The 15629-nt window shown below is 35.8% G+C and overlaps 1 protein-coding gene across 9 annotated transcripts in view; it reads right to left on the bottom strand.

The window, feature by feature from the left end:
• NBEA (neurobeachin) overlaps positions 1-15629 on the bottom strand; it is a 707023-nt gene that overhangs the window by 579147 nt on the left and 112247 nt on the right. For all 9 annotated transcript variants that reach the window (XM_017537954.2, XM_037741813.1, XM_017537951.2 and 6 more), the window contains exons 7-8: positions 12616-12735; positions 9533-9679 (exon numbers count right to left, since the gene is read on the bottom strand). In XM_017537954.2, coding sequence (XP_017393443.1) covers positions 9533-9679; positions 12616-12735 — 267 coding nt within the window. The remainder of the gene's footprint in view (positions 1-9532; positions 9680-12615; positions 12736-15629) is intronic.

Raw genomic sequence — 15629 nt, 5'->3', positions numbered from 1 at the left:
GCTAACAAAAAGCAAAATGGCAGATATCAATAATCACATTAAAGATGAATGAAATAACCAATCAATTCAAAAGGCAGAGACTGTCAGATTGGGTAATAAAATGAGATTCAATAACATACTGTTTACAGAATGCTTAAAGATAAAAACATATTTAAAGTAAATAAAATGTGAAAAATATCAAGAAACCACAAGAAAGCTGGAATGGCTGTGTTAATATCATACAAAATAGACTTTAAAACAAGATATACTACTATATATTAAAAAGACATTGGATAATGATAAAAAGGACAATCCATCAGGAGGATACAGCAATTGTAAACATATGTGCACTTAACACAGAGCATTAAAATACTTGAAGAAACATCTGAAGAAATAAAGGGGAGAAATAGACAAGTTAACAATAATAATTGGGCACTTCAGGACTCAACTTTCCATTCATAATATCAAGGAGGAAACTGAAGATTTGAACAAAAACCAAATGAAACTAACAGGAATCTCTAGAACACACCACCCAAAAACAGCAGAATACGCATTCTTCTAAAGTACACATAGCTGGGATCAGTGGCTCATGCCTATAATCCCAACACTTTGGGAGGCTAAAGTAGGAGGATCACTTGAGGCCAGGAGTTCAAAACTAACCTAGGCAACACAGCAAGGCCTTGTTTCTACAAAAATTTAAAAATTAGGCACAGTGGCTTGTGCCGATAGTCCTAGCTACTCAGGAAGCTGAGGCAGGAGGGCCATTTGAACCCAGAAGTCTAAGGCTATAGTGTGCTAGGAATGTACCACTGCACTCCAGCTTAGGTGACAGGAGAGACCCTCTTTCCAAAAACAAGTACACACGAAACGTTCTCCTGGATAGATCAAACTCAGGTCACAAAACAAACCTGAATAAATTTATAAAGACAGATATAATACAAAGTTTATTATCTGTCCAAACTGGAATATTAGTAATCAGTTATATAAAGGAATTTGAGGAATTCACAAATATGTGGAGATAAACACATTCCTAAATAACCAACGTGTCAAAGAAGAAATAATCAAAAGAGAAATTACAGAATACTTTGAGATGAATAAAGGCACAAATACCAAAATATAAGCAGTTAAGGCATTTAGAAATTTATACCTGTAAATGTTTGTATTAAAAAAGAAGACTTCAAATCAACAATCAAACCTCCCATCGTATGACCCTGGAAGCAAAAAGCAAACGAAGCATAAAACATACAGAAAGAAAAAAATAAAAAGAATTATGAAGAACTTAATGAAATAAAGAATAAGAAAACAACTGTGAAAACACAAGGAAATCAAAAGCCAGTTCTTTGAAAAGATCAACACTACTAACAAGCCTATACCTAGACTGATTAACATGTTAATATCTCAACAGACACACAGAACATATTTGACAGAATCTAACACTTTTTATGATAGAAAGCACTGAACAAGCTAGGAGTAAAACAGAACTTCTATCTACTGAAAAGAGCATCTGTAAAAAACCTACAGCTAACAACATAGTGCAATTTGTTGCAGGATATCAGAGCATAAGAAGGGTAGGAAGGGTAGGTAGGAGAGCTGCCCAGTTAATAATGTCAGAATTCTAACAAAGTGATAAGCATCATCTGAAACAAGGATGAGGCAAGTGAGCTATGCCTTGACATGAAGTTTCTGAGTAGGTGAGAGGTAAGGAAGGTTATGTACACTAAACATTTCTCTGTGTATCCCTACACAGAGAAGGATGTGAAGGCATCTGCCTGAGAGAAGATGGCAAACCATGGGAGACAGGTGGATCTAGAGTGAGAGCTGAAAATCATTAATTTGGTATGTGGCTTGGCATGTAGGAGCCTGGGCAGGCAGAGGGCGGCACCTTCATGGTGAAGGCTTGGGGGGTATCTGGCTCAGGTTGTTGTAGTCCGAGGAAGATGAGAGAACATGCACAAAGGAAAGCAACCAGGCTAGGGAAGGCACACCAGCAGGACAGGGAGCACACTGCCTAAGGGAGTGAGCCCGGATGGAAGAGTTCTAGAGAGAGGGTAGCATCTGAATAAGAGGGCTGCTCAGCAGGAGGTAAAGACACCTGGGGCTGCAGAAGGATGGGGAAAGCATCAGTTCAATAGCCTCGCTTAGTGTATTGTGTTAGAACTGAGGAAGGGTTAAGAAGGCATTCATGAGGGGGTGGGAGGTAGCCAGAAAAGGAGCCAACACCTGCCTCAGGCAAAGAGGGCATCCATATGGAAAATGAAGGGAAGACTGAGAAACTGTTTGATTCATCATAATGCAGTAAACTGAATCTTTTCACTATAAAAGACATTATGTAACAATTAGCAAAATTTTAATGGAGTCTGAGAATTAAATGGTAGTAACACATCTACGCTAACCTCTTGATTTTATACTACACAATAATTATGTAAAAGAATGTTTCTGTTTGGAGGAACATAATATTCAGGATTGATGGAGCATCATGTTAGTAGTTACTCTCATGGCTCAGGAAAAAAAAAAACTGATTGGCATGGTGCGTGTAGCTTTACTGTAAATTTTATGTTACTTTTAACTTTTAAAATGAGAGCGAAATAAAGGAGATAAAGATTTAACAGAAAGTGAAATAAGATAAGTGATTTAAGAGACATATTAAAGATAAGCAAAGTAAATAAACATGCATAGTCAAGTCTCTGGAGAAGATAATCAAAACAAGGAAATAGAAACTCTAAAAGTACAGTATAAGAACAATTTCTTAAAATATGAAAAGATACAAACTACATATGAAAGTGCACACCATACCTGAAAAGTTAACTCAGAATAACCACCACCAAGACATATCTAGCAAAAGTACTAATTCAAGGAAAAAGGGAAAAAAATCCTTTGAACATCTAACCAGACTAAGTGCCTTGTAACAGAGAAGATATTACACTGTAAACAGGCTTTCAATACCAATACTTCATGCCAGAGAAAAATTAGTAGCATATTTAAGACATACAAAGAAAGAAAAGGTAAGTCAGGGACTTTATAGCCAGGCAAAATGACTTTGAAGCATAAAGTCTCCTTACAAACTAGTATCAAAATGCATTTATCAAGAAATACTATTTCCATGAACTCTTCCTGAGGAATCTACTACAGAAAGAACTAAAACACAGACAGACAAAACGCATCAATATAAGGAAATATTATAAGCCTTAAACACACAGGTACTTATAGAGCTATGACTAAATAAGAGTTGAGAGAATGGTATGTAATAACTGTATGCGCTCACAAAGTAGGTAATACTTTGTTTGCTGGGTCTGCCATGACAAAGAACAGAGTCTTGATGGCTTAAACAAAAGTTTATTTTCTCACAGTTCTGGAGCTGTAAGTCTGATATATGGGTGTTAGCAAGGTTTTCTTCTGCAGATTCTCTCCTTCTCTTCCCTGTGTCTTCACATGGTCTTCCCTTTGTGTGTGTCTGTGTCCTACTTTCCTCCTCTCTATAAGGATACTAGTTATATTGCAATAGGGCCCAATAACCAAAATGACCTCACTTAATCTTAATAACCTCTTTAAAGACCCTATCTCCAAAAACAGTCACATTACAGGCTGCTGAGGGTTAGAATTTTAGGGAAACAGAATTCACCTTATAACATACCTCAACTATTTCAAAAATGGCAAGAGGGAGAATGAAAAGAACATATGCAAAAACAAATTAATTGCTTTCAGTAACTATAACAATTGGGCATTATTGGTATTGTTATTGAGACTGTTCTTTATGTATGATTATGGGAATTTGTAGTCTATTATCCTGGGTGTACTTGACAATTAGTATCCTCAATGTAGAGGAAAGGAGATTTAACTTCAAGTAGGCAAGTTAAAACACCACACTCTCCTGCTTTTTTTTCCCTTATTCCTTGCTCTCCTTGTCATTTGCCTTTGCTGGTTTTTCTGTATCTCTTCAACCTACAAACACTGGCTTTCCCAAGTACTCATTTCTCAGTTATGTTTTCTTTGAACACACTTCATTGGTACCTAAATCCAGTCATTTACCTTTAAATCCTGTCCATATCCTGCCAATGCCAAATTCCTATCTCCGAGCTAGATGTCGCCTCTGAACTCCAGACTTATTTCATTATTCCATTTAGATGTCTAACAGGCATCTCAAACAACTATGCCCATAACCTATGTCCATAACCAAATTCTTGATCTTCTCTGCCAAAATTTATTTCTTCATAGCCTTCCCCATCTCAGTAAATGACAACTCAATCAGCTCAGTTGTTCAAGCTAAAATTCATGGGGTTACTTGCTCCTCCAGGTCCTCTCTTGCTCCCTTGCCCCATATTCCCAGTGACAGAAAATCCTACTGGCACTACCTCCAAAGTATATCTGAAAGCTGACCTTTGAGAGTTGTAGATATTTTAGATATGCTTTATCAAAAATCTAATTGAGTTTCAACACTCTCCAGAACTCTTCACTAAATAACTGCAACAGCTCCCTAACCAGTCCCCTATTCCCACCTTTTCCCCTTATTTGCCACAGTAACCAGAGTGATCCTTCTAAAATTGGTATCAGACCAGGACACTCAAAACTTTTCAATGGCTGTCCCTCTCACTCGAGCAAAAACAAAGTCCTAACAATCCTCTGAAAGCATATAGTTGCTCTCTGAATTAATCTTCTTTGACTCTCCCCTTGTTCCTTCTGTGCCAGTCACAGGAAAACATACTCATAGTGTTCTTTAATCTGTGAAGTAAGCGTCTACTAATGGCCTTTATTCTTGCTCTGGCATTTGCCCTTAAAGCTCTTCCCTCTTTTTTACCTACTTTGCGTGTCTCATAGCTCTTATCACCATATACACAATATTTTTCTTTCGTTATCTGTCTTCTCCCATGATGCTGCACAACCGAATTCCCCAAAATACAGGCAGGGATTTTTGTTGGTTTCATTTAATTGTTAGTTATATCCCTAGCAGACAGAACAATGCCCAACTGTTTAATGAAAGAATGAACAGATCAATTAGTGAAGGCTATTTATTTGTATTTAGTTTACCTTATCTATAGTAGCTCGAATTGATTTATTTTGTTTCTCCTTTCAATTGAGCCTTTGTTATCTTTAATTTGAAAGACAGGTATATAGCATATGCTGTGGGTAAATGAAATATTCGATACATATTTACCTAACATTCAAGAAAAAATATGAAATTTTGACTTTGTTAATTTTGTTTCAGCCATTGAATTGTAGTCAACATCATTCTATCAAGACACGTACAATACAGGAACTTTCAACTACATAAGTGTATTTATAGCCTCTCCCCAAATCTTTCTGTTAAGTTGTCATATGTGTTACATTTATATAATCCTAATGATACAGGTTTTCTTCTTCAGTAATGACAGTCAAGTAACAACAAATTTCTTAATTTTCTTTCAAAAGACCTAAAGAATATTTTTGCTGGATAAAGAATGCTAGATTAGTAGATTTTTTTCTTCCTTTCAGAGCTTTAAGAATTTTGTTCCACCTCTATAGCTTCCACGCTTTCTGAGGAGATGTGTATAGATATTCAAATTATTGTTCCCTTATCAATGTCTAGTTTTCCTCTGCCTGCTTTCAAGATGTTTTCTTTATCTTTGGTTTTCCACACTTTGACTGTAATGTGCCTACTTTGGTTCTCTTTGAATTTATTTTGGTTGGAGTTTTCAGAGTTTCTTCAATCTACAAACGTAAGCCTTTTACCAAATCTGAGAAGTTTTCTATCATCATTTATTCAAATATTTTTTCTGGCTCTTTCTCTTATACTGTGCTTATTAGACATTTCAAAATTGCCCGTATATCTCTTGGATTCTATTTTTTACCCCAATCTTTCATAACGCTTTTCAAAGTTTCTATCAATCTATATTCAAGTTCATTTACTTCTCTATTATATTAATTCTGCTGATAAGCCCATAAAGCTTATTTTTAATTCTGATACATTTTTCCCTTCTAGAATTGCCGTCTGATTTTGTTGTATTTCATAGCTGATACTTTCTATCTTTTAATTCATTATAAGTAAATTTTACTCTACCTGACTAGTTATAATGGACCACATGTGATATTTCCAACATGTGGGTTATCTTAGAGTTGGTATATGATGATTTTCTCTTCCCTTGAGAATGAGTCACATTTCCCTGACTGTTTTCAGAACAAGTACTTTTGTTTTATATGCTAAATAGTGGGACTATTACTCTGGAGAGACAATATTGTTTTGAAATGTATTGAAATTTCTGTATTACAGGATGATTCTACTTGTTTAGATACAATTATAGACTCTCATGCCTCCTGTGTGTGATGTTTCGGATTTCAGCTCAGTTTTGAAACCTAACTTATAATCTATTATCAGTTTGCCATAATCATACATGGTATCAGGGGTGAGCCAGCGATCTGGACTGAGTTTTTTGAAATGTGCAATTCAGAACCCTTTCAGGCTGTCTCTTTTCTGAGGTTACCCATCAATATCCATACAGTACTGGTTGCCCCAGAGCATCTGACCCTAACTTTTCTGGACAGAAAGTTTCCTATCAAAGAAAAAAATGGGGATATCAGTCCAGGGGCAGACTGACTGTTTCACATTTTGGCCACCTTCTAAAGCCTGCCTGCCGTAACCCTCAGATAGATGTTATCTGTATTATGTGCAGAGTTTACAAATGGTTATCTGTAAGAAGATCAGTTTGTTAGGAACTCACCCCTTCATGCAACTATTGGAAATCCTCTAAAGTGATTCTTAATTTTGGGAGTGGTGTTATGCTTTTTCTCTTATTAATTAAAAGTTTATTATGATATAGTAAATTATAAAAACCATTATGCTATCATTTTCATAAGTGAAGGAGAGAACTCAAAGCTAAATTTTCAAATATCTGGCAATGGAGACTAACTGCTTGCCACATAGGGTTAACATAACAATGAGAAAATAGTAATAATTATAAAATATAAAACTTTGTTAAAATCTGATTTGCAAGCTTATATCAAAGAGCCACCTGATACACAAGGTTTTATAATCTTGAAGATATTAAAGAATCCCAAACAGATATCCATGTAAACTTATCTGATAGTAAATTTTACTATACTAGACAAATCTACAGTGACACTTTCTGTATTTTAAATATTTTTCTGTATTCTGTATTTTATTTTCCAAACTGAATGGCTTATTAAGTTAATAAGTGATATTCTAAGTTATTCACTGTTTCCAGAAAATAATCAGGTACAGAATATTTACTGATAAGCTGCAATGCTCAAAACCAAACATTCCACAGAAGAAAAATTACCTAACACTCCAGGGACCAAGAGTCAAAATCATCTGTGATGGGCTCCATTGAATACATAGATTGATGACATTATTTGAAGGCAGAATTAACTTATTTTATTAATTTAGAACCCCCATTATGTTGACATGCCATCCATACTAAGCTGAGAATCATAAATATTGTCTGACCATTACAATGAAAGAAAGTTTCATGTAACTTAAGGCAATAAATATAAATACTATGTTATTATACAACACTAAGTGATTTAAATTCCATTTGTGATTTATCCAAATGTCCACTAATTATTATATTCTCCACGCCGTAAGCCCTCTACCCCTTCACTTACAGAAAGTAACTTTACCAAGATAATTGAGACTATAATGTGTGAAAAACTCAGCTTTTCTCCTCAGAACACAATTTTGCATTCCTCCTTCCCTATATTCTCTGAATTTCTAAAGAAAACTTAATATAAAAAATTTTTGCTGAAGCCTGTCATGGTAGCAATTGTATTTACAATATTTACAAATTGAGAATATGCATGTACCTGTGGAATTATCATCAACCCCCACTAACAAGGAAAGTTGTTAGTTCTCAACAAAGCTGAGAACTTTCAAAACTTAACAAAATGCTCTGATGTAATGCCCAAATTGGCAAGTGTATCTCTTAAAAGTTCTGAGTTTAGGTACTCTACTGCGTGTTAAGACACTAAAGATACACTGTGTCATATGAGTTATTTGTATACACGATGACAAGGTTACTGCTCATTATCACTGTTGTTATACAAGAATGTGACAAGGAAGATGTGAAAAGAATACTGCAGAGTTTGCAAAGTTATTCAGGACAAGGTTTGCTCCTTTATGAATAGAAGAATTACAAAATTGCTGAATAGTCCTTTTCCTTGATGCTGCCAGGAAGCTCCCATCAATTCTGAAATTTCACATTAGCAATCATATTGTATTTATGATTTACACATTTGTATTTTATTATATTCTACCTTTTTATAATTCATTTGTCACTCTATTTAATATCATTCTATTAGAGCTTAAAAAAGACACTTCAAGTATTTTATGAAACAACTCAAAGAAATAGGAAAGAAAAGCAGGCAGCATATTAATACAAAATGTGAATTACAAAAATATTCCTATGCAAGATCAACAATGGCAGAACCAGTATGCAAACCCAACAAAAACACCCATGAAAGAAAAAGTAGCTATACAAAAACAACATTTCTAGAGCTAGTAAAAAAAATGATATGGAAAATATATGACAGCAAGTATTGTTACCTTGACATAAAAATAATAGCATAATGATTCAGTATTATTATGGTTATTAAAGTCACTGAGAACAAAAAGATCTTGCAATATGGGTAAAATCAAACTTTCTCTCTCTCTGCCTCTCTTTTTCTCTCTTTATATGTATATGACATAAGAAGAGAAATATCAATGCAAAAATACAAAAGCAAAAGGGAATATTTTTTAATGTTGACTACTCACTTTCCATACACAATTTTCACATTAATTATTTAAATTGAGTTTAACAAAAAACAGCACTTCCATACAAGACAGGTACTCCTTCAGAATTATAAACACTTTGACTATAATTTGTAATTCTCTTTCAGTTCCAAGTAGTTTGAGACTTCACAATTCCCAATGTGATTTAAATAAAACCCTTATGTATTCCTCTGGCCAGGTGTCCTCCACATTTAAAACTAACTCACATATGTGCCTGCTATACCTTACCTAAAGTCTTCGTTTGTAAAGTTTAAAAAACACAAATAATATGATAAATTATATTAAATAATTAGTTTCGCTAAATGAGTATACTCACAACTGTACCTACTTCCTCACTTACTGCAATTAAAGCAAAAATACAAGGTAAAATTGAATAATTTCAGGCCCATGCAATATTATCTTAGTTTCCTTCTAAATCTTTAACTCTTCTCTCCAAGTTACCAGTAATATTAACATGTTTTTTATTATGTTCACTATGTAATATATATATCAAAATTTTGTATTTCAAATACATTATGCAAAATAGTTTTATAAGATTATTTCAGAATTGTTAACAAAGGCATGCCATCATATTAGAAAATATGCTGAAGAATAAAAAAGGTTATAAAGAGAAAATAGTTGAGAAAAAAGCATATTTAAATCCAAAAGAAACATACAATAAAAACTGACTACATTCCAAATAATAGAAATGATTCTTAAACCATACTGAAGAAATATTTTCACTAAAAATTATATTATACCATGTTTTACATCAAAAACTCTCCATAGAATTTATAAAATTACAATTATTACTACCTTATATCCAGGTCCTAATTGATGAATTGCAAATATCTGTGCTGGGTTGAGTGCTTCACTGAACACATACACGGCACCGAGTTGACCACAGAATACCCTATTTGCATCAGCAGTTTCTGATGATCCAAGAAAGCACTTGTCATAGCTCTATTTTTAAAAGTTATAAAAAAATCAAATGCATTATTTTTAATGACAAAAAGGTTGAAATCCCTAAATAAGCCTTCATTATCATGAATAACTTAAAATGTAACAATAATAACAGAAGAAAGCATCAATTAAGACTTTATTATTTAAATAACAAATGCCAGTCAAGCTTTTTGTGAAAACCGATCAGTTACATGTTTTACATTTATGTTTAAGCAAACATAAACAATAACCGCCTACTCAATCTTCAGCTTATCACTTTTCAAATATTATAGTTGAAGGCAAAAGAGCTTATAATTATTTATTTACAAAAGTTAAACTAATTTTAAAACTCTAGAGATTGATCTGAATCAAGGGAATAACTGTTCTACAATTCAATCATGAACACAAAGGCTCTAATTTTTTCATCCTACTTTATATTTGAAATTATGAATCTATTCCTGTATTTCTCCAGTAAGTAAAAGACACAAAGAAAATCAATTCCTTCTCATATATCAGTAGGAATTATACAGAATCAAATAAACAATAACACTAAAATCTGCTGCTTAAAGCAGATGGTACAATGCTTTCCACATGAGGAGTTCAGCACTGAAGAACCCAAAAGCTTAACAAGATCTCTCCTATCTCTATTTCTTATACCCCACCCCCCACACCAGGGAAAGCAATCATGGCTCAGTTCCCTTCCCCTATCCCCACAGGCTATTTCACACCTTAGAACGAATGAGCAAGAATTATATATGTAAGAAATGCCTTTGGTACTTCGATAAAGTAACAAAAAAAAATTGTGGATGGGGTAAAAAGACAGAAAAAAATTAACGTCATTAAATACTCAATATTTAATTAAAAGTATAGGAACTTTATGTAAAGTATGTATGTATGTGTTATTATCTAGGATTCTCCACTTCTTAGAGCACTATTACAAATAATTGAAAAATCTACATCTTTTCTTTTCAAGATACTGTCTTATGATTTATGAGTCAAGAAGACCACTGGGATTTCTTTCACTCTATAATAAAAAGACTCTGGAGAGATCTCCTCTGGAGAGAAGAAGATAGTAAGCAGAATTTCATCTGTGGATTCTAATCCTGAAAACAACATTCTATTAAATATTTATTGGTTGTGGCTCAACTATAAGTTTCCAGGGCAGAAAAAAACAACTTTTCCTGTAAAGGGACAGACAGAAAGTATTTTAAACTTTGCCAGCCCCACCTGGTTACTGTCCCATTCTTCTTTGATTTTGTGTCTTAAAAAAAAAAAAAAAAACTTTAAAAATTAAAAGGCAAGATAATTAGCCCCAGCTTACACAAAATCAGCAACAGGGGGAGGGTCAGATTTGGTCAGCTGTAGTCTGCCAAGCCCCAATCCAGGGGACAAATTATGAACCACACACACAGTGCTAGTAAAAAGAAAGTAAGACAAGATAAGCAATACCTGCCCTTTGGGAGATGAAAGCCTAAAGAGATGCAAACAAAACTGAGAAATGAATGTTTTTAAGAGGTAAGTTCTAACAAAAATCAGGTATGCTTAAACAGTTGTATCTTACTGAGCTTGGAGGTACTTTAGCATTAAAACAAACCTTTCACTTTGGCTCTGATGGGCCAGAATGTAGACAATTGAAAGTCCAAAGTAGAGAAACGGTAAGGACCTTTGAGGCTTTAATTCTAGAGGTCCTCTATCTAGAATCCAACTATGTCACCTGTTCCACCACTAACATACTGGTAGAAACAAATATTATCTCTTTGTTTCATTGCAGTACGCCATTTAAGTGATCTTCCTGCTTCTGTAATTTCCCTTCATAATATTATCAATACTGCAGGCGGAATGATACTTTTAAGATATAAGCACATATCACTTGTCTGCTCAAAATCTTCCAAGGATTTTTTAAGCTGAGTAAGTTGTGAAAGCTCAAGCTTAGCTTACAAAGGCCAGAATGATTTCTGCCTAACCTCATCTCTGAATATTATTCTGCCTCTTCCTCCCTCTGCGCCAGACCAATTGACTGCCTTTTCCTTGAACTTCCTATTCTGCCTCAAAGCCTTTGCATTCACTGTTCCCACTGAATAGAATAAGTTACCCACATACCTTGCTTGCTCAACTCCTACCGAAATCATCTCTGGACCATCTGGCCTCTCCCTTCCTTACACCTACATTTTCTGTAACCCCACTTATTTTTTTCCTCCATAGTATGTAACACTATGTAATTAATAGTAGTGACTATATGTTATATTTCTCTTTGGGGTCTTCCTTCCATATCTAAATAAGGGGTAAACCACATTTTTTAGCGATTAATGCTGGAAAAAAACAGAATACTGGATTCATGGTTTTTGATCTAAAAAATTGAAAACTCTGGCCAAATGTTCCTATTTTTCTATCACTAATCATGTCTTTTAGCAGCTTTCTTTTTTTTTTTTTTTTTTTTTTTGAGACAGAGCTTCGCTCTTGTTACCCAGGCTGGAGTGCAATGGCGCGATCTCGGCTCACCGCAACCTCCGCCTCCTGGNTCGCTCTTGTTACCCAGGCTGGAGTGCAATGGCGCGATCTCGGCTCACCGCAACCTCCGCCTCCTGGGTTCAGGCAATTCTCCTGCCTCAGCCTCCTGAGTAGCTGGGATTACAGGGACGCTCCACCATGCCCAGCTGATTTTTCGTAGTTTTAGTAGAGACGGGGTTTCACCATGTTGACCAGGATGGTCTCGATCTTTTGACCTCGTGATCCGCCCGCCTCGGCCTCCCAAAGTACTGGGATTACAGGCGTAAGCCACCGCGCCCGGCCAGCAGCTTTCTTATACTAACTTTAATAATGAAAGGGTCATTTAATAAAAAGAATAAACTTTCAAAGTTTTAAGTTTCTACCAAACTATTTTATTATTCAATTCATATTGTAAAGACAGATCACACTCTCAAACACATTAAAACACAGACAGAAAAATAAAGACTTACATCATTTGTGTTAACATGCCAAGCCATATCACCATAAGATACCAGTTGTCCATTAACATAACACCGAATTTCACTGTTCCTCCATCGATTGTAAATGTGGACAATGCTGATCATGTACCACTTAAATAAAAAAAAATAAATATATTAATATTTATGTTTGGTTATTATGGTCTAAAATGCAATTATAACTTTCATAAAACCGTACAAGAATATGCTGGCAAGACTAATAATGATCATCTAATACCATTTCCTCGAGGTCCCCCTTCCCATCTCTCATTTCACAGATGGTAGAAGTGGCACATAAAGAATATTCATGGAGAAGAGAGAACTACAACCCCTTGACCTTCAGAGTGATACTCCTTCCACTATACCAACATCCAAAATTGCAGAAATACAACTTATTTATGTTCCTTCATTTAAAATTTACATTGTGACAGGCGCTGCAGATAGCTGAGGCTGACCAGTTCTCCTACAATTTATGAGCTAGTAAAAGAAATACACATGACACAATTAAACAAACATAGAATTATAAATCATGGTGATTATAGTGAGCAGAAAAAGACAGTATAAACTGAAAAAGAATAAACTAGATTCTATTTTGGACTGCGTTGTCAGGAAAGATCTGTCAAAGAAACAACATTTTGGCATTTACAGTAAGATTTTAATTAATTTCAATTTCACAATTTAGATTTAGTAAATCCAGTAATAATTATACATTTAATAACTTAATATTATCTGTGAATATTTATTAAGAATCAATAAATGAGTTCACTGAGTGCCCAGTTTATATTTACTGGTTTCAGAAAGCATTTTAAGTATTTATTAATATGGATGATTTGATTTCTGAAACAACCTTTATCCTCTTGAGAGTTAACAGCCTAAAATAGAGAATGTAGAAAGTTTTTTTCTAAAGTGTAGACAAATTATAAATGATTTATAAACATTTGAACAAGTATGCTTTCTGAAGTTAAGGGGGTAAAATTAGTCTGGTTTCTCTCTCCCACCAAAATATAAATTACAAACTTTGTTCTACAGATTATTTAAATATACTACTCAATTATTTCCTACATATTTTGAGAAATAAAAAGTTATAATAATAATCTTTAATCACTAAAATATTAGTTATTTCAAGGTATCTAAAATACTTTTAGCAAAATTCAATTTTGTTCATTTCAATTTAGAAATTAAAAATAGGCTGGGCACAGTGGCTCATGTCTATAATCCCAGCATTTTGGGAGGCCAAGGTGGACAGATCAACTGAGCTCAGAAGTTCGAGACCAGCCTGGCCAACATGGTAAAACGCTGTCTGTAGTAAAAATACAAAAATTAGCCAGGCGTCGTGGCATGTGCCTATAATCTCAGCTACTCAGGAAGCTGAGACACAAGAATCACTTGAACCTGGAAGGCAGAGGTTGCTGTGAGCCAAGATTGCACCACTGTACTCTAGCTTGGGTGACACAGCAAGACTCTGTCTCAAAGAAAAATTGTTTGCTAAAGAACTCCAAAAAGTCAACAATACAAAACAACAGTGTGCTTCTATAAAAGCAATGTCAGGTCAAGCCATTTAGCTGTCTAAAATGCATATCCTGAGAGAGCCAACATGGCCAAATGGGAACAGCTCTGGAGTACAGTTCCCAGTGAGAACAACGCTGAGGGTGAGTGATCACCGCATTTCCAAACAAGTTTTTACTGCCCACAGACCAGAAGATTCCCAGGCCAAACAGTGCCATGAGTTTCCAGCATGACTGTTTCAGCCAGTGCTGTGGGTGTCCACACAAAACCTCACACAAATCTGGGCGGCCATTTCAACTGGCACCTGGAATGCCTGGGAGACAGAGCTGCCCATTCAACTCAAAAAGAAGGGGCTGAAACAGGGAGCCAAGTAATCTGGCTTGGCGGGTCCCACCCCCACAAAGGCCAGAAATCTTAAAAACTCTGGATTGAGAGTTTCACAGCAAGTGCAGCTGGACCCAGAATGGTCCAGCTTGGTGGGGGGAAGGGCATCTGCCATTACTGAGGCAATCCACCACTACTTAGGCACTCCGTCATTACCAAGGCAGTCCGCGATTACTGACGTAGACATCCATTACCAAGGCAGTTCTAACGGTACCTCTGTAAACAAAACCATGAGGAAGTTCAAACAGCAGCTGGGCAGAGCACATGACAGCTCAGCAATACCTCTGCTGAAAGACCTTGCTGGGCAGGGCACCTCTGAAAAAAGGGAGCAGCACCACAGGAACTTATAAACAAAGCCCCACCTTCCCAGGACAGAGCACCTGGGAAAAGAGGCGGTTATGAGTTCCACTGCAGCAAACTTCAACGTACCTGCCCAGCAGCTCTGAACTGAACAACGGAGCTCCCAGCACAGCACTTGAGGTCCTATAAGGGACAGACAGTCTCCTCAAGCAGCTCCCCGGACCCCATATATCCAAACAGACACCCCATAAAGGAGAACTGAGGCTGATATCTGGCAGGTACCCTTCTGGGACAAAGACAACAGAAGAGGAAACCAGAAGCAGCCCATACTGTTCTGCAGCCTGTACGGGTGATCCCCAGGCAAGCAGGGTCTGGGGTTGACCTCCAACAGTCATGCAGCAGAGGGGCCTGACTGCTAAAAGAAAAACCAAAAAACAGAAATAGCTTCTACATCAACAAAAGGACGTCCACTCAGAGACCTCATCCGAAAGTCACCAACTACAAAGACCACAGGTAGATAAATCCGAGAAGAATGAAAGAAACCAGTCTAAAACGGATGAAAACATCCAAAACCAGAATGCTTCTCCTCCTCCAAGGGATCACAACTCCTCACCAACAAAGGAACAGAGCTGGATGGAGAATGAGTCTGATGCACTGACAGAAACAGGCTTCAGAAGATGAGTACTAACAAACTTCTCTGAGCTAAAAGAACATGTTCTAATCCAACGCAAAGAAACTAAGAACACTGAAAAAGGGTTAGATGAAATGCTAACAAGAATAAACAGCTTAAAAAAGAATATAAATGATTTGCTGGAACT

The sequence above is a fragment of the Cebus imitator genome, unplaced genomic scaffold (genome assembly GCF_001604975.1).
Source record: "Cebus imitator isolate Cc_AM_T3 unplaced genomic scaffold, Cebus_imitator-1.0 Scaffold108, whole genome shotgun sequence".
Lineage (NCBI taxonomy): Eukaryota > Metazoa > Chordata > Mammalia > Primates > Cebidae > Cebus > Cebus imitator.
Note: the sequence above shows the minus strand (reverse complement) of the source record. Positions and strands in the feature narration are given on the sequence as shown.